The 26,633-nt window shown below is 39.2% G+C and overlaps 1 protein-coding gene across 3 annotated transcripts in view; it reads right to left on the bottom strand.

The window, feature by feature from the left end:
• KCNAB1 (potassium voltage-gated channel subfamily A regulatory beta subunit 1) overlaps positions 1-26,633 on the bottom strand; it is a 416,871-nt gene that overhangs the window by 10,790 nt on the left and 379,448 nt on the right. For all 3 annotated transcript variants that reach the window (XM_016942215.4, XM_016942216.4, XM_016942217.4), the window contains exons 9-12: positions 13,341-13,426; positions 12,570-12,690; positions 11,431-11,525; positions 3,856-3,976 (exon numbers count right to left, since the gene is read on the bottom strand). In XM_016942215.4, the coding sequence (XP_016797704.1) occupies positions 3,856-3,976; positions 11,431-11,525; positions 12,570-12,690; positions 13,341-13,426 (423 nt within the window). The remainder of the gene's footprint in view (positions 1-3,855; positions 3,977-11,430; positions 11,526-12,569; positions 12,691-13,340; positions 13,427-26,633) is intronic.

Genomic DNA, 26,633 nt, shown 5'->3' with positions numbered 1-26,633 from the left:
GCCGGAGGATCCCTCTCCCACACTCTCCTAGCAGATCAAAGATAACGTGCCTGGAAATAATTTCCCTTTTGATTCTGAGAGTTTTGTGGCTATAAACAAAATTATTTATTTACAAAGAAAGAAGTGACAGGTGAGAAAGACATCTGAGAGGACAGGAGGAAAAGGGGAAAAAAAGCATGTTTTAATTTAAACTCAGATCCGGTAAAGAAGGCATTTCATGTATATCTAATATCTAGTAAGAGTCTAAATCTTGTAAAGATTTCCTCTGTAGAAAGAGAGTGTTCTTTCCTGTCTTTCAGGGCTAAGTTTAATACTTCATGTTACTATCTAAAAACCATATATGATTGTGCAGAATATGTTTCTCTGCATATTACTCTGATTCCTTGCCATGGCTAAGAGCAGGCAGAATTTCAAGTTTTGCATGTTTACTCTCTGCAAGAACATTATCATCTTTATTAGCACTCACTGAGCACCTACTTTTTGCTTTATATATATAATTTCCCTTTACTCAACTAGTTTGTAAGATATGTATTATTATACCCATTTTACAGATGAGAAAATTGTTACCAGGTTAAGTAACTTGCCTGTGGTCAAATAGCTAATATGTTTTACTGTGCTTGTTAAAGCTGTAGAGTTGCTGAGTAATAACATTAAATACATTGTTTGATTTTATTTTATTTTTTGAAGAAAGGATTAAAGCAACAGTCATACATATACTATGGTACATGGCATTTTCCCCCCTCTAAAACCACCTCCCATTTCTATCTTTCTATGACTGCTAATTGCAACTAACATTTCTCTGCCTTCCAACCTCTGAAGAGTCAAGCTACCAACAAATATTCTATTAAATTATTTTATTTGCATAGACCTTATCTTGAGCTTTTTATCTCATTGGGTTAGTGTTTCTGATATGTCCCAATTCCTGCTATTTCTTAATCTTTAGGATTTTTTTTTTGTCTAGAATCAGCACCCATTTTATTCCTTTCTCATAGCTACCACATGAATTCTTTTATCTCATTTCTTCATTTATAAGTGGAGATAGTAATAGAAAATCCTCCACTAGCATCGGTAAGATATGACTAGTAATAGTATAGACCTCCGCGGATTGTTATGGTGATGAAGGAGACAAGACAGTGAGAGTGAGCCTGAGGTGCTTACCATAGAACCTGACAAATATCCCCTAGTAAGGGAACCAGAAGTCTCAGGGCTTTTCTGCCCAGTGTGTAGCCTTTGGCAGCATGTGGCTATTGAGCATGCAACATGTGTCTAGCCTGAATTGGAATGTACTTGCTCTAGGTGTAAAATATATGCTGGATTTTGAAGATTTGTAGAAAACAAAGTAAAATATCTCAATTTTTAATATTTATTACATGTTGGAATGATATTTTGGCTATATTGGGTTAAAGAAAATCCATTATTAAAATTAATTTCACCTGTTTCACTTTAATGTTTTAATGTGGTCACTAGAAAATTTAAAATAAGATACAGTTATGCATCCCATAGCGGCAGGGACACGTTCTGAGAAATGCATTGTTAGGCGTTTTCCTCATTGTGTGAACATCATAGGGTACTTATGCAAACCTAGTTGGTATAGCCTACTGCACGTCTAGTCTATATGGGATAGCCTATTGCTCCTAGGCTCCAAATCTGTACAGCATGTTACTGTACTGAATACTATAGGCGGTTGTAACACATGGTGTTGTGTATCTAAACATAGAAAAGGTATGGTAAAAATATGGTATAAAATGGTATACCTGTGTAGGGCACTTACCATGACTGGAGCTTGCAGGACTGGGAGGTGCTTTGGGTGAGTCAGTGAGTGAGTGGTGAGTGAATGTGAAGGCCTGGGACATTCTTGTACACTACCATAGACTTTGTAAACACTGTGCACTTAGGCTACACTAAATTTATTTTTAAGATTTTTCTTTCTTCAATAATAAATTAACATTAGCTAACTGTAACATTTTTACTTTATAAACTTTTAATTTAAAAAAGCTTTTGGTTGGGCACGGTAGCTCACGCCTGTAATCCCAGCACTTTGGGCAGCCAAGGCGGGCGGATCACGAGGTCAGGAGTTAGAGACCAGCCTGACCAACATGGTGAAACCCCTTCGCTACTAAAAATACAAAAATTAGCCAGGCTTGGTGGTGCGCACCTGTAATCCCAGCTACTCAGGAGGCTGAGGCAGGAGAATCGCTTGAACCCAGGAGACGGAGGTTGCAGTGAGCCGAGATCGCGCCACTGCACTCCAGCCTGGGCGACAGAGCGAGACTCCGTCTCAAAACAAAAAACAAACAAACAAAAAAACCTTTCAACTTATTTGTAATAACATAGCTTAAAACACAAACACATCGTACAGCTGTACAAAAGTATTTTCTTTATATTGTTATAAGCTTTTTTTCTATTTTTAAAAAGTGTTTTTTTAGCTTTTTAAACTTTTTTTTTGTTGTTAAAAACTAAGACACAGACACACTCATTAGCCTTGGCCTACACAGAGTCAGGACCATCACTATGTTCCACCTCCACATCTTGTTCCTCTGGGAAGTCTTCAGGGGCAGTAAAACACATGGAGCTGTCATCTCCTATGATAATAATTCCTCTTTGGGGAATACCTCCTGAAGGGCCTGCATAAGGCTGTTTTACAGTTAACTTTTTTTTTTTCCTAGTAAGAAGGAGTAACACTCTAAAGTAAAGATGAAAAGTATAGTAAATACATAAACCAGTAACGTGGTCATTTATTATCATTATCAAGTATTATGTACTGTACATGATTGTGTCTGCTAGACTTTTATATTACTGGCAGTGCAGTAGGCTTGTTTATTATACCAGCATCACCACAAACACACAAGTAATTCATTGCACTCGGACCTTAGGATAGCGACAACATCACTAGGCAATAGTAATTTTTCAGCTCCATTATAATCTTATGGGATCACCTACATATATGTGGTCCATCGTTGACTGAAACACCCATGATTGAATGTGGTTCATATTATCTTTCTCTCAAACAGTGCATGTGGTTTGTGGTTTTCTTTTTCTTTTTTTTTTTTTTTTTTGAGACAGAGTCTTGCTCTGTCACACAGGCTGGAGTGCAGTGACGCAATCTGGGCTTACTGCAAGCTCCGCCACTCGGGTTCACGCCATTCTCCTGCCTCAGCCTCCCAAGTAGCTGGGACTACAGGCACCCACCACCATGCCCGGCTAATTTTTTGTGTTTTTAGTAGAGACGGGGTTTCACTGTGTTAGCCAGGATGGTCTCAATCTCCTGACCTCATGATCCGCCCACCTTGGCCTCCCAAAGTGCTGGGATTACAGGCATGAGCCACCGTGCCCAGCCGCGTGTGGTTTTCAATTGTTACCAGCAATCATGACCTTTCATGGACTCCACAGCATTAGAAGAACAACGTTTATGGCCTTCAAGAACTTTCAGGGTGAAGCTATTTCTCTAGGATCAGCTTTTCATGTGGCAGTAGCCTTGGGCCTGTCACAGCCCTGTATCTCATCCTCTCACCAACCTTGGTTTAGTTTTCAACAGACAGAAATTTGAGCCAGAAGAAATGGATGTCACTACACAGTTCACCCCTGACATCTGTGATAGTGTATGTTATCACTGACATGTTCTCATTTAAACTATGTTATAAGGGCAAGGAGAAAGAAGTGAGAAAAATTTGCTATCATGTAGAAAATTCTGGGGAACCTCAAATAACTCACTTTATATTTAGCAGGAGTTTATGCTTCAGAGATCATCTGTCCCTACAATAGACATTTTATCATGGTAAGGGTGTGGTCAGCAATAGAAAACTATGATCTCAGCAGAAGTCCCTCTACCACCCCATAGCTTAGTAATTTTCTTACCAACAGCTAGCTGAGGTAGTGTGCATCCCAGACGCTCTGCAATTGGGGAAAGGTCTTTTAGCTTGTTTTGCTGTTTTCTCCCTTCTTCACTTACAATTCTTTCTTTCAACCACTGGTAGCACTGGGGAAAAGCATAACATTGAAATGTTAATGTCTGGTAAAGATCTGATGTCAAAGAACGGTAATTCAATAAAATATGTGAACCTCATAATGATTTTCTGAATTTTTTGACCCTTATGTTTCACACTGACAGGGATGATTTCATGCAAAGAAGTGTTCCTCACGATCTTGCTCCTTGTTTATTGGTTCAAAACAGATTGATTTTGACTAATATTCACCATTCAAATTGATCAGCCTGCACAGAAGTTGTTATAACCCTGACCGTGACATACAAGCACTTATATCCTAGCCTGTCCAATAGAAGAAGTAATGTTTTTTACTGGGATAGCCCAATTTTAGAATGTAGCAAAAAAAAAAAAAAAAAGTGCATTTACAACTTACCAAGATCTATTATGTCTCCTTTTTATTAAGAAAGCTGGGTGCCAAGCTTTCTGCTCAAAGAAAACCACTATTTTACATTTTTGTTTAACTATTTTTCTCCCCCGTGCTGTCAATTCACTGCTAATCTCTTATTCTTTTTATAATGGGGCTTTGTTGTTAGCTTCTGCAGCTTCTTCCTAGAAGCAGACATGGCATAAATGATAGGTACTGAGTTGGTTTTTAAAATTTTAAAGTAGATAAAGACTTTGCAAATGTTATTACCTATTGTATAACTATTGAAACTTAAAAAAGTAAAGAAACTCAAAACAGGAAACTATTCTTTAAAGCCAATGAGAAGAAACTGACCCTGATCTATAGACTACAAAATGACCCTAATTACCTAAATATAAAGAGAAAAATCTTTTAGAACTTCTCAATGCCTTACTTTCCAGACGGCTCTGCTCTTACTATGAGAAAGGGAACAATAGACTCTTCTACATAAAGCGAGCACTAAGCAGCAACACCCAGAGGAAAAGAGTATTTGTAAGAGCATTAGTCTGTTTTAGGGAAAACAATTAAAAATCATCACACTGTGTGGTAATGTGGACTTTCTCTCTTGCGTGTAATTGTGACATAATAGCCATCGCAGATCTTTATCTTCCCAGAGATCGCAGAATGCTCTGCAACAGGCAGTGGGCCATGAACACTGCACCCACATGATTTCAATAGGCTGCTGGCTTTTGTTTTTTGAGCATTTTTTCATCATTCTAAGACAATATTTCCAAAGAAAAGGGTAACCACATTATGTTTTATTGTGATTTTTTTGAGTTATTTTGCCGATGAGAAAAGGAGAAGGGCAAGCCGCCCCAGTTTTGCCTCCTAAATCTCAAAGGCTTATGGGCTGGCTCCTAACCTGGTAGCCTGCTTGAGGAGATGGCTAAAGTTTTCCCAGCCTTAGCTCTGAGAAGCCTCAGCTTCTTCAAAAAGAAGAGTGGCCTGGAGCATCTCTCCAGAGATGACAGTTGGTGCCAGTGGTGATGAGGTGGGCATTGTGAACAATGGACACTGCCTTGGGGCCGGGGCAGACTTCCTGGGCCAGAGTGCTGTCTATGTCAGAGAGTCCCTGAGCTTACTTTTGGTGTCCTCAGTGGGAAAAACATCACCAATCCTCACTAAAGTTTCATAACATCTTTCAGAGGACCAATATCTCTGAATGTTATTCAAACCGACTAACAAAGATTGAAAACTAATAGCCAACTGCTTTTTGAACAATTGCTTCTTACTAGTATTAGAATTTCTGAGTTTCAGTATATACCATGCATGTAAAGAGTGGTTGGTTTATCAATCAATCTTTTGTAACTTTTCCGTTTTTGAAATCTTGTATGCAGTGCATTCTCTTTCTTAGGATTGGGTTACAAGTTCTATTTATGTGTGTGTGTATATGTGTATGTGTGTGACACACACATACACACCATTTTCAGAGACAGACTTCCAAAAGTAAAAACAATTAAAAAGTAAAAAGCAATTATTTATTGAGTCCCTATCCATGTTCAACACCATAAATCTCATTGTTGCTTTAACCTATGGAAATACAAGCAGATTAGGGTTTTTAAAAAGTAGATGCATAGTTTTTATACTGCTTTCCTCATACCAAAGGAAACAAAAGTGTGTTGGAAATAAACAGCTTTAACTGCTTTACAAATGAGAAAATGTTAGCAGAGATAGGAGATGAGGCTTAATTAAAATGTTAAATATGGAAGCAAACAAGTGTGTTTTGTAGGAAGGTTGGAGGTGGGTGTGGGTGTGGTTGTGGCAGTAATAAACCCTGCTTGCTGACTGGGCAGTAATCTATGAATCAAAAGGTGAAATCTCCTCATCCAACCCTATTCTATTACCCCACTGCACTGCAATGATTTGATTACATGTTGGTTTTTCTAAACCTAGCAGGTAGAAGCCAGGGATGGCTTGTTCATGTCAGCATCTCCAGTTCTGACACTTATGGCTGGCAAGGAGGAGGGGCTCAACCAATATGGTGGTCAGGGAGGAGTCAGAGAAACCAGAGTTCCGTGGGGTCAAAATAAATCTCTTCCCGTTTTTCAGATTGATCATGACACCTCCTCCCCAATGCAGTGTGACTCTGCCAGCAGTCCTGTGGGACTCCATAGGGCTTGTGGCTTCCATATTATTTCATAATTCACCCCTTCATATGTCTGTCCCTATTACAAGTCCCGGAGCTACTCCTTGAGGGTTGAGACTGTCCCATTCATCCCTGTGTCCTCAGCACCCAGCACAAAGTCTGGGTATACTCATTAAATATTTGTCAAAGGGACAATTGAATGAGCTTTGCTCTACAGATTAGTTGGCTATTAGTTTTATGTATGTTACAAAACTCTAAATTTTCCTAAAGCCTATTTCTTTGCCCTCTCCCAATGCTATGATGATTTTATATGTCCCTATTTCATAGGTATTGATATTGGGGTAAGAATAGTCTGTGAGACTTGCCCCAGATCCCTAATTAGTTGTTAGTTAATCTTGGATTGAACTCAGGCTGAAACTGGAGCCATGGACAGAATCAGTCACATTTCAGTTCTGAACACTGTCTAGAATAATTTAACAACCAAGATCGTTGACTATTTTACTTAAACATCAAAGTCTTTGACTCAAAACAAAAACAAAGTCACTAATGAGGTTGAGATCTCTAGGTAAAATGCTAGAGCCGAAAACTTGCCTTCTGAAATTTTACCATAATGTACAATATGCTTAGTTTCTTAATATGAACACTTGATGTACTTGCACCACCTCTCTCTCCCAACTTTGATTCATCCAGTTGTGCATGCTTCTTATTTTTCTTTGACAGAGGGGTACATAATTTTGTAATTTTTTTTGAGACAGGGTCTCATTGTATTGCTCAGGCTGGAGGGAAGTGGCATGACCTCAGCTCACTGCAGCCTTGACCTCCCAGGCTCAGGTGATCCTCCCACCTCAGCCTCCTGAGTATTTGGGACTACAGGTGAGCATGATACCTGGCTAATTTTTTGTATTTTTGTAGAGATGGGGTTTCATCATTTTGCCCAGGCTGGTCTCAAACTCCTGGGCTCAAGCGATCTGCCCACCTCCACCTCCCAAAGTGCTAGGATTACAGATATGAGCCACCACACCTGGCCTATAATTTTTCTAGAAAGCATTTTGCCATCAACAGGGAGGAGCTGCCAATAAATTTTATTGCACTATTTATTTCTATTTAAAAGCTATACACCTGGTCTCTTGATCAGACTTTATTGATTTTGTTATGGCTCATCAAATTAATTTAACAGAGACTTATGTACCTCTTACGTACTCATCAGGCTCTGTGATGAGTCAGATGAGCAGGTTTCAGTTTGTGTCCTAGATGTATTCACAAATCATTACCTAGTAACATGGGAAGTGTTTTTTTGTTGGGGTTCCACTCCTGCCAATGATTTCCTTACAAGCTATGTCTTTACTGCCTTCTAATGGAAAATGCCATGACAAGATGGTGCACAACCTGAGCTGATCACAGTACCTTACCCTTTTGGCCACTGTCATTGGTCTCACAGGGTGGCACATGACCTAAGCTTGTCCAGTCATCTCTGGACTGAAGTTGGTAAAGAAAAGATTGCTTTTATCTTAGGTTACATGCCTTTAGAAATGCAAGCCTGCAACCACCAGTTTTCCTGCTCCTGGCCTCATTTATAGTAGAAGAAAATGACACCCACATGCAGAGAGAAATAGAGAAGATGGAAAGTCATGACAATGTACAAGTCCATGGATGCAGTCATTGCTGAGGCCACTCCGTACTTCTCAAGGATTGTCTTTGTGAACCAATAGAGTCCCCATTCTCTGATCAGATTTTGTTACTTGCAACCAGAGAATTAGAAGACTCTGTAAGAAGTGTTCGTGGAATAATAGAGAAGGTACAAATAGCTCAGTTTTGTAAAGTTACGACAGTCTTCATAGAGAGGAAGACAACCAAGCTTTGTCTTTAGCAATAAGAAGGGGTTCCACAGGAGAATGAAAAAGAAGGACATTTCTGGGAGGCAAAGGAGAGTACAGTGCATTTGCATGGAAAATGAAGTAGTATGATATGGGAGACACAAATGAAAAAAATAGGCTCAACTTAGATCCCAAGGGAATTTCCTTGAATGCTTTATGACAAAGTTATGGCTTTGTCCTATAAGCAATGATTGGGAAATCATTAGAGGATTTTAAGCAGGGTTATGATATGGTCAGATTAATATTTTAAAAAGATTAAGTGGTCACAATGGTGGGTTGTTGAGAAAAGGGGAGGAAATCAGAGTACAGATGGGAGGCTACTACAGTAAATCTGGTAAGAAATGATGAAGATCTATACAAGGGCTGTGCACAAGATGGATCTTAGAGTCAAGATAGAGTCTGGAGGATTTGGTGCCTTGTTGAACAGGAATAAGGGAGGAAAGGAGGCAGTCTGAGGTAATGCTTTGGCTTCTGACTGAGACAACCAGATGGATGGGTGGAGGCACTGTTAAGCAAGAAGGAATGGCAGGTTCTGGGGGTGAGGATAGATTCCATTAGGCATGACTGATGCCCATGGGACTTCTACTTGGAGATGTCTAATAGACACAAAGAAGGAGTGCTGTGCACTTCAGCAGTGAAGTCAGAGCTGATAACACAAATTTAGAAATCATTGTTAGAGTAGTGGGGCCAGAGGAGGGGGCCCAGAAAATCCAGAAAAAGAGTGTTACTTTCTAAAAGAGCCCTAGATAGGTATTTTTTATGCTGAGTTAATTTATCCTTCAAATGCAGTTCAGTACTACAACAGATGCAAAATATTAACATCTTAATCTTATCAGTATAACAATAGCCAATGTGAAACACAAACTATTTACTTATTCTCTTTTAGGGTGGGATGAACGTTACCAATTTATTTATCTACTTGCCCAGATATCTATCTTTTAATTTAATTAACCTTCCTTCCTTCCTTCTTTCTTTTCTTTTCTTTTCTTTCTCTTTCTCTTTCATGGCATCCTCATTCACTCCAAAGGTTGCTCTGATACTTGTCTCCTTTACTTTTTATTTTTTTGCTCTGGTAATGATACTCAAGTGGCTTTCCTAAGTGCACATATATTACTCTGAAAGCACTCAGGTTAATGTAGAGCCTTGAGAGTCTGCAGAGCTCTAAAGAAGCATACTTTGTGATCAGCCACCTTTCATCTGTTGAGAGCTCTTAATGTTTATTGTTAAGGATGTTCCAGTAGATACAGAGTTGACTTTATAAAAGTCACCAATAGAAATATTTCCCAAGCTGCTTTTGCACTTAGCCACCTTCAAACATTCATTACTCTTTCTTTTTTTCTTTTTCCTTTCACTAGTGAATTTGTGAAAGATTTTTCAGCTGTTTGCAAGCTTTTCTCAAACAGTGATGGAGGTTAGACAATCATGCACTCCAAATACAGCATAGCTACTTCTTCCTCCTTTAAAAACCTGGGTTTAAAGAGAAATAAAGATGTCTTTGAGGGAGGCAATTAACTTGAGAGCCAGGAGACCTGGGTTCTAATATCAACCTTTTCTGTTACGAGTTTATGGTCTTGGATTGTTATTTAAGGTCTTCGTGTTTTAGTTCCTGCATCTGAAAATGGTCTGCCTCTCAGCAGGTTATTGTGAGAACAAACACTCTGCATATATAGAAATGCTTTGAATTTTTCAGCAAGCCTCTGAAAGAACATATGACAACATGCTTAGCTCAACTGACTAAAAGTCACCTGTATCCATTCTGTTTGTGAGAATAAAAGTTGATGAATGAAAACACTTAGCTCAGTGCTTGGCACATAGTAGGTACTTAGTAAAATTGTAATTCTCAGTGCTTCCCTTCTTCCTTTCCTTCCTTCTTCACTCCCTTCTTGCCTTCCTCTTTTTATACCTTCTTTCCTAAGATGCTTTTAGTCTGTCTTTGCTGACTTGTTTAGACTTGTTTCAGAACAATCTTTAATTTTCAGAAGCAAGACCTTATTTAATATTCTAGGAAAATTGTTTTTTGTAATAATACAAAACTAGAAATAGGACCATGTCATCAGGCTTTAGGACATATTTATGTTGTATTATTTTAGAGAACAAACAAGCAAAAGCTCAACTGTTACAGAGAGAAAGGAAAGTCAAAGGCCTAGAGCCTTGAAAATGTTCTGATTAGGGAAGCTCACAGTGGCCACAGCCACAATGATTAAAGGATTGGTGGTTCAGACTTGACTTGAGCTGTTTTCCCAATAATTTAGTGCTGATGGAGGCAAGAAGTTGTGTCAGGCTTATACTTCCTCTTAGAAGGACTCTGGTTTATCTGATTTTTTAAATGCCTGTATTCTCTCTCCCTTGACAATAGAGAGTAATTTGTGATTCTAATGTTATTACACATTCTCTCAAGTTTTTAAAAACAGGCATGCTGTTATTAATAAGGAGAGATTTTTGAGTACTCTCCAATAAATTAGTCATCAAGATGTCCTGAATGGAGGTAATTTTGTGTCAATGATCTTGAATATCTTTTTGCTTCAGAGCAGAATTTAAGCTGCTTTAAGTGATAGAAGCTTTGCTATGTATCTGTCTCCTGAAGTCTTCCCTTCTAACCCACTGCCCCCAACACACAATAAAAAGTGTCAACCATACTCAGCTACAACTTTTGGCCTCATATGGATTAAGCCTTTATGGCTTACACTTTGTTTGTCAAGAAAAGGAAATAATGTAAGAATCCTCTTATATAGAAAAGAGATTTTGCATTTTATCAGTTTCAAATGATGGAATGTTTTCTTTAATATAAGAATAAAAAACAATGTAGGAATTTGAGCCCTGCAAGTCCAATCAGGTCACTGGGCACTTTTGTCCCAGTCCCCAGAAGAAGAGAATATTCAACGCAGTCAGATTATGAAGGGCTGACTGATACATGGCCAGGAGCCAAGACCTCCAGAAGGCTTAGGGGAACCTGCCAGAGGCCACTGGCCTGGACAACACAGTCAGCCTGAGCTGGGAAGCCCTAGGCTGCTGCAGAGCTGTTCTTATCAACCTTCTTCCCTCCTTCCTACTCCCAGGCTTTTTTCTAGACATTGAGAAAAATACCTTCAGTGAAGCCCTGGAACTTTCAGGCACCCCGTTTCCGTATTTTCCTGAGATGATTCCACAGGCAAGTGGAGACCATGTCATTGCGCCAACACCTACAGAAGAAAAAACTTAGAAAGTTGCTTGTGCAAATTGGGATCAAAAGGTGGGTGGGTGGGGGGCAGTAGTGTTTAAACAGAATTTGGTAGGTTATAGGGGAAAGCTGGCCAGATAAATGAGTTAATATCAGCATGCATTTTTTTCCATTACAATTTAGGAGCTTACAAATTGTGTTTCATTCTTTAATCAACCAATTAAACATGGACTGTCAGTTCTTGGGAGTGCATATCAGAAAGCCTGAAAAATGTGGCTCATCCACGAATTTTTGTTGTCCTTGTCCATTTAGTACCTAACATAGTGCCTGGTACACAGCAGGAGCACACACCTGGTACATAGTAAACACTCAATAAGTGAGAGCAATAACAACAATTATTATGGTTGTTATTGAAGTTTTATCTTTTTCTCCTTTTCCCAGAATTTTCCTGCTCATATGAACTTCTGTTTCTTAGGAAGAAAGTTATTTCTGGAAACTTTTGATAAATAAGCGTGAAAATGTGGCTTGTTCATCTTTTCCTAATGTCTAAATTTCTTGGGTATATTACATATAGATATATTTCCCCTGTCTCTGAAGGCATTAGTTCTATCTGCACAAATGTATAGTACCCGACTTAATAGTTGTTGAATTTCCCATTTCTAACTCAGTGCCAGGGCCAGAGTAGTGGATACAGATGTATATATCCACGATTTTTTTTGAAAGGTAGTCATTGTTTACTCGAGCAAGCACCAATGAAAAATGAACTTATTCATTGGTTGTTCCTTTTATTCAGTATGCATTTTTTTTGAACACCTGCTGAGTACAGCTGAAACACCAGTCACAATTTACAACTCTGCTTGGCTTTCATCAGTGATACCTTGTAGACTAAATGCAGATTCTGCTACATTTTGATTCTGCTACAATCTCTGGAATGCATGGTTCTTACAATGTCTATGTTAATTAGGGACATTTAGGAAAGCATTTCAATAACACTGTTTATTTTTCCCCCGAACCAGTGATCTTTCTCTTGTTAAAAATACTCAGTAGCTTTTATTTTGAAGATTACCTATTTTGTGGTAGAGCTCTGGCAGCTGGACCTCCACTTTCTCTCTCTGGAAAAGATGGTACTCAGCTTGTTCACAGACCGGTGGGATCATATTGAACTGTCTTGCTACAGAATAGGCTTCCTAGGGAGGAATGAGATTACAACCGAATTTATACTGATGAGAAATAAGGCTTCGCTGTAATTTGTATGCATGAGAAATGTTTACTTTGGTGAAATCAGTACAAACCAAGAAACATGTAGGATGCCAAATAATAAGCAAATTTGTCACCACTGATTTCACTAAGAGCAATATGAAATGTAGGAAACCCTTATTAATTCTTTGGGAGGGTTTGGATTGAGTTAAGTCCAGGGCAAATTAGTCAAGGTGTGAATTGTACACTATGATAAAGAAAATGTAGTTTAACTATTTTTAAGTTCCTAAAGAAATAAGACTTAGACTAACATATAAAAGTATCTGTAATTAGCTTGGTATAAACAGTATAGTTAATACAGTTTTTTATAAGAAAACTAGAATACTCTGTTAATATATCTCATTAACTGTGAAATTCACTTTACCCTCTTGCCACCAAAGAACACTGTATTCTCTGTTGTATTCTGAACGGATGAGCTCCGGCTCCAATATCCATCTCTGTAATGATGGAATTGATTCTAGAATTCCAGTGCCATAGTGATTGTGAGAAAAGTTTGCAAAAGATCTTGCAATTTATGCATGGCATCTGAAAAGCAATAATAAGGTACTCAATAGCCATTTAAAAATAGAAGTTAAATTACCATGATCTCCATAGCACTCCATCTCGAGGTGCCCCAGTACATCGCCATGCCTTGGTTTATCACATGTGTCATGGCTCGGACAATTTCTGTGGAAGGTCAAACAGACAGCATTTCATGAATTTGTCTACTTTTCAAAGTTATGCGATTTTTACTCCTCTAGCCAAAGCTTAGAAGCTTAATGCAATTGTTTGTTTGATTAATAAAATTAGCCTAATATTGGTGACAACATTATAGTCTGACATGAAATATTGATGGTTTGAAGGCTGATGGTACCTTTGGGCAAACTGACATTCCATTTTCCATTTGCAGCAACAACACTAAATGATATTGAAAATATAATGACCACTTTAAGTTCTTCCTTTACTTTTATTGCTTGATGATTCCTGGCCTAATAAAGAATACATGATTTACCTTTTTAAGAGCCTGAGTACCTTTCCTACTAAAGTGAAAAGTAAGAGAAGGCATTTGTTTTAACTTTGTAGAATGTAAGGTCATTGAAGGTGAAAGGCTTGTCTTTGTATATTGGACTTGCAGAGCTGGGCCTCACACAGAATGGGTCTCTAAGAGAGGTGACTCAACAACAATGTGTTTAGCAGAAAGATAAACATATTAAATGCTGAACAAACAGCCGAAGCCACCGTGGCTCACAGCTTGCAATGACACACCCTGTCCTTGATCACTTTGAACCAAATTTTGTCCTAAGACACCCACATAATTGATTTCACTGGGGCCTGTTTGTGGTCCCACCCAGCGTGCTCATCAGCCTCATGCAGCTCGACATCACATTTCCTAAACAGGAAAATGAATCCCTTCCCCAGAGGATGGAGCTGAGCAAATCCTCTTGGCACCAGCCAGATGTGCTGCAGAACAAGAGAGCATGGAGACCCTCAAGTTTAATTTAGTTAAAATTCACAGACAGGGTTGGATTTCTTCTACAAAGCAGGTCAGTGTTTAACAGGATGCCAGGTCACTCGACAGTTTCAAAGGGTCACAGGCCTTGGGATTTTTTATTTCTCAGTAATACCAGTCAGTTAAATGCCCTTCAGAAGAACCAAATCCTTGTCTCAAAGTAGAGTTGCAGTAGATGTATTTTATTATTATTATTATTATTTCTCATGAGCAGGCACTGTCTAGATTGATACGGAACAGGATTTGGAATGAAATGGCCAGAGTCAGGGTCTTAGCCTCTTTGCTTGTTTGGCTGGTGTAAACTTTTTTGTTGTTGTTTTTTTTTTTTTTTGAGATGGAGTCTCGCCCTTTGGCCCAGGCTGGAGTGTAGTGGCACGATCTCGGCTCCCTGCAGGCTCCGCCTCCTGGGTTCATGCCATTCTCCTGCCTCAGCCTCCCGAGTAGCTGGGACTACAGGTGCCCGCCACCACACCCGGCTAACTTTTTGTATTTTTAGTAGAGACGGGGTTTCACCGTGTTAGCCAGGATGGTCTCGATCTCCTGACCTCGTGATCCTCCCACCTCGGCCTCCCAAAGTGCTGGGATTACAGGCGTGAGCCACCGCTCCCGTCCTTCTGTAAACTATTTTTAATTGCCCTTGATTTCTTTTTTGGAAGATGGAAATGCTTTCATTCACCATTGTGTGTCCAACAGAGGTAAAAGCTGGCTTATAAGCAAAATAGTTTTCTTTTTCTTGGAGAAAGACTCTAGAATATCAAATTATTGCCTAGCAACTAAAACTATGAAGTTCATTCTCCATTTATAAAACATATGATTAAAAAAGTGTAAGGAACCACTTTTCTTCTCTTTCATTATACAAATGGAGATGCGTGCCTATGATAAACAATTCTAGAAGTTGAAAACAATGATATGAATCTCTGCCCCAGATAGATTCTGTCTTTAGATGTCTCCATCACTGCACCAGCTCCCTTTCCCTTCACATCCTGTGTCATTCAGAGCTGGGAGTTCAGCCAATCAACAGTATCTACTAGGTGTCTGCTGTTCTGGGTGCTGGAGATACTGTGGTGAATCAAACATGCTGATAAACACAGAAGAGGTTAACAGAGAATAAACTGGACCTGGCCTCTCCCTTAACTCTGTCTCTGCCATCAAGTAAGACAGGCACAGAATGCTGACAGGTGGCTTGGGCACGTGGGAGTCCTTGACAAAAGCAGTGAAGATGGAGTGGAAGTTGTGACTCTTCCTGCACATGCATTCAATTATACAACACACAAGTATTAAAAGCTTAATATTTGCCAGTCACTGTGCTGGTTGCTGGGTTCTTCTGTGAGTAAAACAGACACAAATTTCCTGGACTCAGGGAGTTTCAAGTTGAGTGAGAGATGGAGGGGTAAACAAGTAAGTCATTATAAAATGTAAAGTGTTATAAAGAAAATAACACAGGGGACTGGGACAGGAAATGAAAGAGAAGACATATTTAGTGGAGTAAGGAAGGTCTCACTGAAGAGCAATCATGTTTAGGCATAAAAAAGAAAAAAGGAACCATCCTTGTGAAGAACAGTGGAAGAGCATTCGAGGCAGATGATGTAGTATGCGCCTAGGCCCTGAGGAAGGACAGAGCTTAGTGAGTCCCAGCAATGGGAGGGAAGGAGGACAGGGGTATGAGATGAAGTTGGCAGAGGGCAAACCATGTCATTTGTATGTTATTCAAGGTTTAATCAAGGCATTAACATTTTATCAGGTAAGGGGATGGTAGAATATAGTTTGCATTTCAGAACAGTCTCTGTGCTGTGGAGAATCATTAGTAACAGGGAGGACTGGAGGAAGTAGAAAGAGCTTGAGGAAGGTATTGTTGTATTCTAGGCAGGAGATGAGGGTGATTTGTAATAGGGTGATGATGGCAAACAGAGAGAGTGGTGGATGGATTCAAAATAGATGTTGAAGGCAGAATCCACAATACTTACAGATGGACTGAGTGTGGTCAGGGAAAGGGAGGAATTAAAGCTGTTTCCCAGATATCTGGCTGTTTACAGAGATAAGGGAGACTGAAGGAAGAACAGGTTTGGGAGAAAAATCGAGGGTTCTTCTTTGGACATGTGAAAAATGGAGATGCATGTGAGATACTAAAAGGGAGATGACGGGCGGGGCACGGTGGCTCACGCCTGTAATCCCAGCACTTTGGGAGGTCGAGGCGGGTGGATCACGAGGTCAGGAGATCGAGACCATCCTGGCTAACACGGTGAAACCCCGTCTCTACTAAAAATACAGAAAATTAGCCGGGCGTGGTGGCGGGTGCCTGTAGTCCCAGCTACTCGGGAGGCTGAGGCAAGAGAATGGCATGAACCTGGGAGGTGGAGCTCGCAGTGAGCCGAGATCACGCCACTGCACTCCAGCATGGGGGACAGAGCGAGACTCCATCTCAAAAACAATAAAAAATAAAAAATAAAGGGGAGATGTCAAGTGGATATTTAATAGTTGGATAAATAAGACAGTGAGCAATCTGGGCCAGAGGTGTATATACATTTATTAGTTACCAGTCTATTGATTATATTTAAATTCATGAAAATGGATGAGCCTTGTAAGGAAAGTCTATAGACAGAAAAGAGAAGAGTTTCTGATGGCCAGCCCAGGGGTTAGAGAGAGGACCCATGCAGGATGCTGGGTAGCCGGCAGCCAAAGGGGCAGGAGGGAAGCCGGCACACAGGGATGTGTCAGACCAAGAGCAGAGGGCACTTCAAGAGGGAGCCATGCCCACAGGGTGGAACGCCATGGACATTTGTGTCAGAACAGCCCCAAACAGTGTCCACTGGATTTGGCCATATGTAGGGAGACCACTGCAGACCATGAGAAAAGCAGCTTCAGTGTCAGTGATGTGATGGGATCAAGCAAGTTTGGAGCCATTGGAAGCCACTCAATGGAAGAATGAGTGGAAGAAGGAGAGGCCTTAAACACAATGCATTCAGTAAGTTTGGAAGAGAAATAGGACAGGAGCTGAAGGGATATTCAGGGTCACGGGACATTAAGAGTAAGCCTGTGTGCCATTTGGAGTGACCTAGGAAGAGGGAGTTATTGATGAAATGGCCTGGGGGCTGGGAAGGAAGAGGGAGAGAGACTTGATAAAGGGAGAGGGAGGAGGGACAGAGCCCCTAGAGGTAAGAAGGACACTTTTGTCAAGATGATGGGACCCAGGGAGGTTTGTAGAACCATCATGGGAAGACATGGCAGCACCTGTTTGATGAATTCTAGTCTCAATAAACTGAACCAAGTGTAAAAGGAGGCACGAGATGTGTAGCAGAAATGAGAAAAAGGTGCGGAGAGCCTCTGCGAGGCGCTCCAATGCCTCAGGTCTTTTTGTTGCTGGTAGTTTTTTTCCTCATTGTTTAGTTTTGACTCTGAAGAGAAAAGCTTGGTGGAATTGGGAAAAGGGAACTCTGTGAGTTCTTGCCCTGGAAGGAGGCTGCAACATCAAAAGCAGGGAGAAATTGCAGGAGAACCAAGAGGCTGCAGTTTTGGAGATTCATGTTGCCGTGAATTAAAATTTAATTCTATTTCAGAGAAAAATTCGTTTAGCTTACTAATAGGAAACAACCATACTGATGGACAAGGTAGGTTTTTACGTGATTTGAATAATTAAGAACACTAGAGGGCAGCATTGCTGAAAGGAAAAATCAACTGTCTTCTAGATACTGTTAAGTGCATAACATGGAGATGCATTTTAAAAGCCTCCTAGGCAGAATAACAATTCTGAGTGGGGAAAGGATGTTAGAAAGATAGTTTAGTGCACTGCATCACCTGCCTCTGGGAAAGGAGACTCAGACAAATGTGATTAAACCTGATAACCCAGTACTGAATGTGACTCTCCTGGTCTGGGCTCCTTCCCTAGTTTTCCAGAAGCCTTAATCCCAGTGGTTCTCAACTCCGACTGCATATTAGAAACACCTGGAGTGGGGGCTTTACAAACTATCCAGGCCCAGGCTCCACTGAAATTCTATTATATTAGAATCTCTTGGGGGTGAGGCCCCAGCATCGATAATAATTTAAAAACTCATCCCAGATGATGATTCTAGTGTGCAGCCAGGATTTAGAACCAACGTGCTTGTCTACACCAATGGTCTCAGGGTGTAGCTCCTGGACCAGCAGCAGCAGCAGCACCTGGAAACTTGTTACAAATGCAAATCCCAGGGCCTCACCCCAGACTTAGTAAATTACAAAGTCTGCATATGTGTTTTAAGCAGCCTTTCAAGTAATGCTGATACACACTGCTTTATACTATTCCCAAGTAAGCCATTTCAATGGATACAAACGTCTTCCTACATTTCCTCTTTTGCTTTTTTATCTAATCCAAGTGCTTCATGCTATAATCTTTAGTTATTTGCCTTAGTACATAAGCAAACAGATAGCTAGTATGATAGCTACTCTCTCTCTCTCTCCCTCTCCCTCTTTCCCCCCCCCGCCCCACTCCACCGCTATGAATCAGAATCGCCTGGGAAACTTGACAAAAATGCTGAGGTCCAGGTCCTAGCCTCCTTCAGTGAGCCAGGGCCTTTGTATTAGTTTCATTAGCTCTCAATCACAAACTTTTAGAAAAACTGACTAAACTATTGAAAGACTTTGTTAAGTCCTCCCTCTGCGCTCCTTTCCAGGTTGAAATAATCATTATTCTTTAACTTAATGATGCCTCCCCAGCGCTCACCCGCCACAGGCAGCTCTCGTACATACTCCCTGTATCCCTAGCACACAGGTGGCTCCCTATAAATGCTGCAGGTCCACTTTGTTTCCCTGAGTACTCAATTTCCTTCTGTAAAGTGAGAAATGATATGGATGTTGTGAAATTCTTTCAAAGCTTGACGTGGGATAATGGGTGTAGAATAACTTGTGAATTTGAAACAGTAACACAAACTGAAAATGGCCCAGGTTTCTTCTCAAATAGGCCCAGATTCTGACATTTTGGGGACGGTTGTTTCAGTTATGTAGGCCATCAATGTTTTAAAAAATATGCATTTTATGTCAAAGAAATTAATACAACTATTTGTTCTGAGTGAAAACAATTTTGGTTGATCAATATTTTAATTTTCTAAATTGGATCACATGCCAAAAGTGGTAGCTCACATTAAACTTTTTTTCCTGCAAAATGTTCCCTAGAACTTTGAAAGTTGTAAGCAAATAGTTGTACTGCATGAACAATAAGCCATAGGGGTAAAGATAAAAAATATGCTTATTAGAAATTAATGTTTTGATCAGATAAAATGTACTCAAATTAATCTGGCCACAGAGATAAAAGCAAAAGATAAAAAAGATAAAAGCAAAAGAAGCCTTAGAGGTAATCCAGTGCAGTTCCTTCTTATTCTAGATGAGGAAACAGGTTAGGAGTGAAGTTTTTAGGCATAATTAAAAGCTTGAATATTATTAACAATTATAAATATTTTAAATATGCTTGCAAAATGCTGAGAAAAAACATGCAAAATAATAATTGTATTATTTAGTGGAATTACATGCAATTTTGTTCTTAATTTTTCACATTTCCAGTAAATATGTTATACTTTTATGTAAAAAAGAAGAATGATTATCTAACAAGCAAAGGCACCACTTTAGACACTAACATGTTATATATTTAACCAAATAAAATTGCCATTTTTAGAGCCCCATAATAGTTTAATATTGACAGTATCCTATGGTTCAACACAGCTGATATCAGATTTTTTTTTTTAAGAGGCAAGGATCAAGATGGAGGCTACAACACTGGTATAATGCAAGAATTTGGTTTCATCAGAGGAGTTGCTGTTAACACTAATAAAAAATAGGCCTAGACCTAGGCACAATTTTTACTTCAGGTCAGCTGTTTGTGATTTATCTACCTTAAGTTGTTTATTTATTTAACTTCAGAAGCTTGTGGTGGTGGTGGTTTATAACTGTACTGCTTTGAAGCTTAGAGGAATCATCTTGAATCTTGATCAGTCCTTCATATTCTGAGCTGCAGAGAATCCTCTCAGCTTGATGCCTGGAGATAGAGGACTATCATTCTTCAGAGGACTGGAAACTTATAATCATAAATGAAATGATGTCATCCTTAGTATGGATCATGAGTCACATATCTTAAAGGTTTGCTGAATGTCTGAGGACAGCCTGGTTCCATTTGCCTTACAGAGCATGTATTAGGATGCAGGAGACATTGTTTTTTTTTGGTCCCATCACAGTCACTAACCTTTGACATCTCTTGTCCTTGCTGAGATCTCAGTTTCTTCAGTGCAAATGAGCAGATTGATATTAATTAAGCATATACTTAATCTTGACAATAACTGTTTAGGTGGGAATATTTGAATCCCATTTTGTTGAGGAAGAACCTGAGACTCAGAAAGATAAAATCACTTGGGCCAGGTCTCAGCAGATAGTCTATAGACCCCATCTAGCTTTGAAGTTCTGTGATCTGTCATCGTGAGAGGTTCTTTGCATAATGCATTGATGGAGAAGATGGTTTGGGGAGAGAAAACTAACAGAGCATTTACTTAATTCACCTCATTGTGTGTTTGTGAACATGTGATGCCTTGTGTGGTTATATCCATCCATCCCTTTGCATTTAATACACAGATGGCTATAGTTCATGATGAGTATAAATGACTTGGGAAATATGAGCTGTCTTTTTGTTTTTTTTCAAAGAAAGACTAAAATCTGATGACTCTTTGAAAAGAGAGGCAAAAAAAGGGCTGGTGTCTGCATCTGATCTGTCAAAGCTTAAAGAAAGAGTGGTCTTCACAGGGCAGTTTATAGGGAATATGCTTTCTGGATCAGGGCACTGGCCAAACTGATTCTGAATCAGAACAGAACAGATTCAAGAGACTAGAAAGGAATTCATGCACTGAGCCAAGTCAATAAAACCTCTTCTATCTGGAGAAATTGAACCTTCTTCAAAACTCCGACCCAAGAATGGAGCTTTATGTCTCTGAAAGCAATGCATTTTCCTCCACCCTGTAGCTACCCTGAGAGAACCCTCCCTAAAGAGCACGTGGTCCTCAGCCTCTCCTCTCTGCCACACACTGGTTTTCCCTGACTCTAGACAGTTTGAAGTGAGCCTTTGATATTGCCCAAATATGATTTCAGAACCTTATTCTAAAATGTGAAATAGGTTATTGAAATGGGACACTTTTAGTCTCACTTTTAGCTCAAGTCCAAAGGCTCTGAACAGCAACTGTTGTTCAGCAACTGTTGTTCAACTGAGTTCCAAAGTGAAGCACTAGACCACCTATGCAGGAGACCATGGTGAAAAATGTTTGGTCATCTTTAGCCCAGCCTTCACCTTGAAAAAATTAATGAGTTAAAAAGAGAAGCCCTTTTAGAACTGATCAATAAATTCATTAAGGTTGCAGGACACAAAATCAACATACGAGAATCAGTACCATTTCTATACGATAACAACAAACTAGCTGAAAAATAAATCATGAAAGCAATATCATTTACAATAGCCACAAAAAATTAAATACCAAGTGATATGGTTTGGATGTTTGTCCTCTCCAAATCTCATGTAAAAATGTGATTCACAATGTTGGAGGTAGGTCCAGGTGGGAAGTGACTGGATCATCAAGTGGATCCCTCATGAATGGTTTGGCATCATCTCCTTGGTGATAAGAGAGTTCTCACTCACTCAGTTCACATGAGAGCTGGTTGTTTAAAAGAGTCTGGGATCTCCCTTTTCTCTCTCTCTTGCTCCCTCTAGCCTTGTAATACACTCCCTCTCCCCCTCTTAGCCTTCCACCATGATTATAAGCTCCCTGAGGCCCTCACCAGAAGCAGATGCCAGCACCATGCTTTCGGTACAACCTGCAGCTCCATGAGCCAATTAAACCTCTTTTCTTTATAAATTACCCACCCTCAGGTATTTCTTTATAGCAATGCAAAAATGGCATAATACACCTATAAATAAATTTAAGAAGGTAAAAAATCTCTACAATTAAAATTATGAAACTGATGAAAGAAATTGAAGAGAACACACCAAAAATAGGAAGACATCTCATGTTCACAAATTGGAAGAGTTAATACTGTTAAAACGACTATACTACCCAAGGCAATCTATACATTCAATGTAATCCCTGTCAAAATTCCAATTACATTCTTTGCAGAAATAGAGAAAACAATCCTAAAATTTACATGGAACCACAAAAGACCCAGAATAGCCAAAGCAATCTTGAGCAAAAAGAACAAAGCTGGAGATATCATACTACTTGACCTGAAAATATACTACAAAGATATAGTAACTAAAATAGTGTGATACTGGCATAAAAACAGACACATAGATCAATGGAATAGACTAGAAATAAATTCACATATTTACAGCCAACAGATTTTTGACAAAGGTTCCAGGAACATTCACTGGGGGAAAGGGAATTCTCTTCAATAAATAGTTCTGGGAAAACTGGATATCCATGTGCAGAAAAATGAAACTATATTCCTATTTCTCATCATGTACGAAAATCAACCCAAAATGGATTAAAGACCTAAATGTAAGACCTGACCTGAAGCTATGAAACTACTAGAAGAAAACAGGGGAAATGCTTCAGGAAATTGGTCTGGACAAAGATTTTATGGGAAAGACCTCAAAAGCACAAGCAACAAAAACAAAAACAGACAAATGGAATTATATTAAACTAAAAGCTTCTGCACAGCAAAGGAGCTAATCAACAGTGTAAAGAGACAACCTAGAGAATGGGAGAAAATATTTGTGAATTATTCATCTAACAAGGAATTAATTTTCAGAATATACAAGGAATTCAAACAACTCAGCAGCAAAAAAAAAAAAAAAAAAAAACAAAAAACAAGTAATCCAATTTAAAAATGGGCAAATGATCTGAATAAATATTCCTCCAAAGAAGACATACAACGGGCCAACAGGAAGCCCCTGTCTCTGAAAAAACAAAAACAAGGCATAAGATACCATCTTACCCATTAGACTGGCTACCATCAAAAAGACAAAAAAAAAAAAATGCTGGCAAGAATGTGGAGAAAAGGAAAATCATATGCTGTTGGTAGGAATGTAAATTAGTACAGCTATTATGCAGAATAGTATGGAGGTTTCTCAAAAAACTAGAATTAGAACTACCATATGATCCATCAGTTTCACTACTGATTATATATCCAAAGGAAAGGAAATCATATGTTGAAGAGATACCTGCACTCTCATGTTTATTTCGGCACAATTCACACTAGCCAAGATATGGAATCAACCTAAGTGTTCATCAACAGATGAATTGATAAAGAAAATGTGGTATAGATACTCAATGGAATATTATTCAGCCCTAAAAAAGAATTAAATACTGTCATTTGTGGCAATATGGATAAGCCTGGTGGACATTATATTATGTGAAATAAGCCAGGTGCAGAAAGATAAATACTCATATTTATCTCACTCATATGTGGAAGCTAAATCAGTTGATCTCATAGAAGCAGAGAAAAGAATAGTGGTAACTAGAGGCTGGGATGAGTGGGAGGGAAAGGAGGATACGGAGAGTTTGGTTAATAAACACAATATTACTTCCAGATAGGAGGAATAAGTTCTAGTGTTCTGTAGCTTTGTAGGGAGACTATAGTGAACAATTGTTTATTCTATATTTTCAAATAGCTAGAATAGAGTATTTTGAATGTTTCCAACACAAAGAAATGATAAATGTTTGAGGTGATGGATATGTTAATGACTTTGATTTGATCACAACACATTGTATACAGGTAGCAAAATATCACACTGTGCTCCATAAATATGTACAATTTTTATGTGTCAACTAAAAATAATAATAAGAGAATAAATAAATGGAGGTTGAGAGATTATTTGGTCTTGTTTGAGTTTTGTGGCATTGCCCCTGTGATCTTTCCCTCCACCTCTATCTTTCACCTCATCTCTAAGAAAATAAAACTTTAGAACCTAAAATTCCCATTTGTAGAACTTGCAAGTAAGAACAGTTCCCTGAATTGAGAGCTTGACCTTGCTGTGATTTCTCCCAAACAGACAGACACAGGCTGTCCTGGGAACTCTGCTCACTCCTTGTACAACTCTCCCTACAAGGGGAGGCTATGGGATGCTATATCCTCTTAATATTATTTCTTGCTCCACCAGACATGTACTCTTTAATCCTAGCAAGACAGCAGTTGTTCATCTTACATTTAGATAAGAATGGCGAAGTGACTTGCCCAAAGCAATAAGAGAGCTTTCTACTCTATCCTCATTATTTCCCTGTAATTCTTTTATCACCACCCCCAGTTTTTCCAGCTTCTCACCTAGACTTACCACTGCCTGCTGACATGCTCCAAGAAATAATTATGTAGAATATGGTTCACAAAATTGCACCTTTTCTTTCAACATAATCTAAATATAGCCCCACCATTTTCTACTAAAACCTGGTGATTCCAAGTAATCAGTTTGCTGTGTTTGGTTAATGCTAAATGGTAGTAATTAAAGAGGTTATTCTATCCTGATAAAAGTGAGGTGGCATCCACAATGAGTATAGAGTACAATGCTATTATTGCATATGTCAAATTCTATAGGATTTGTGAATAGTGCAATGAATTCTAATTCATTTAAAAACACTCAAAATGAAAGTAAACCCATCAGTTTAAATTTTATCTGGAGCAAGGCAATGAACAAATTTAAACAAACAAACAAACCTAAGTGAACTGAAATTACAGGACTGTGCAACTTTCCTAGATACCTGACTTATATCTTCATTTGTGAAGCTAAAAGTTTTATCATTACTAGGTTGTAGGACACTGATCCTCTTAGCATCCTGGGGGTTCCTTTGGCAATGTTACTGAACTCAGTCTGTAAAAAAGCAACTTTTATAGTTTGAACATGGGTCTTACCCTGATGTGGGATATTTCCCTGACACAAATGAAAATGTTAAAATTTGAAAAAGAATTATTTGTCCTTCTAAAATTTGTAAAGTTTTGTTCTTGTCACCTAAGTTTCCGATTCATCTTGAATTTGTGTGTGTGTGTGTGTGTGTGTGTGTGTGTGTGTGTGTGTGTGGTTGTAAGGTAGGGATCTGGTTTCATTTTTTTTTCATATTATAGAAAATAGAATGCCACTTTTTCCATGTCCATTTATTGAATAGTCCCTTCTTTTCCCACTGATGTTCTAGAGTACTTTTGTCAAACATCAATGTTTTATAAATGCTAGTGTCTGTTTCTGGAGTCTCTATTATAGGGACTAATATTATATTACATCAATTTATCCCATAGCCAGTACCTTCCTTAATTACTGAGGTTTCATAATGAGTGCTGGTACTGTGATAGGGCATGTCCTTCCCTTCCACTTTACCCATTTTCAGGAGTCATTTGGCTCTTCTTGGCCCATTACCCTTTCTTATATATTTTATAATTAGCTTATCAAATTATTTTAAAAGCTTGGAAGGATTTTGGTTGGAATAGGGCACATTTAGCAGAATTGGCATCTGATATGGTTTGGCTGTGTCCCCACCCAAATCTCAACTTGAATTGTATCTCCCAGAATTCCCACATGTTGCGGGAGGGACCCAGAGGGAGGTAATTGAATCATGGGGGCTGGTCTTTCCCGTGCTATTCTCATGATAGTTAATAAGTCTCACGAGATATGGTAGGTTTATCAGGGGTTTCTGCTTTTGCTTCTTCCTCGTTTTCTCTTCCTGCCACCATGTAAGAAGTGCCATTCACCTCCCACCATGATTCTGAGACCTCCCCAGCCATGTGGAACTGTAAGTCCCATTAAACATCTTTTTCTTCCCAGTCTCGGATATGTCTTTATCAGCAGCATGAAAATGGACTAATACAGCATCTTTAAGGTACTAAGTCAGGCCCGGTGCAGTGGCTCACACCTGTAATCCCTGCACTTTGGGAGGCTGAGGGGGGTGGATCACCTGAGGCCGGGAGTTCAAGACCAGCCTGGGCAACATGGTGAAACCCCGTCTCTACTAAAAATACAATAATTAGCCAGGCATGGTGGCACATGCCTGTAATCCCAGATCCTCAGGAGGCTCAGGCACGAGAACCCCTTGAACCTCGCAGGCAGAGGTTGCAGTGAGCCAAGATCACACCATTGCGATTTCCAGCCTGGGCAACAGAGCGAGACTCCTCTCAAAAAAAAAAAAAAGGTACTAAGTCTTCCTGTCCATGGACTTAGGATATATCTGCATTTATTCAATCTCCTATAATGTCTTTCAGTAAAGTTTTATAAATTTATTCATATACCATATACTCCTTGCACATCTTTTAAAATATTTTTATTCCTACTTAATATTCTAAAAAATATTCTAAATGGTTTCTTCTTGCCTGTGCAGGCTTTTTGGACTCTCATTTTCCCTTCCTTTTGTTTCTATGGAGGTAAATAGCAGTTCCCCGAGGAGGAGAATGGAAGCTGACTATGGAATCTCA

Source organism: Pan troglodytes, chromosome 2, assembly GCF_028858775.2.
Source record: "Pan troglodytes isolate AG18354 chromosome 2, NHGRI_mPanTro3-v2.0_pri, whole genome shotgun sequence".
Taxonomy (NCBI): domain Eukaryota; kingdom Metazoa; phylum Chordata; class Mammalia; order Primates; family Hominidae; genus Pan; species Pan troglodytes.
Note: the sequence above shows the minus strand (reverse complement) of the source record. Positions and strands in the feature narration are given on the sequence as shown.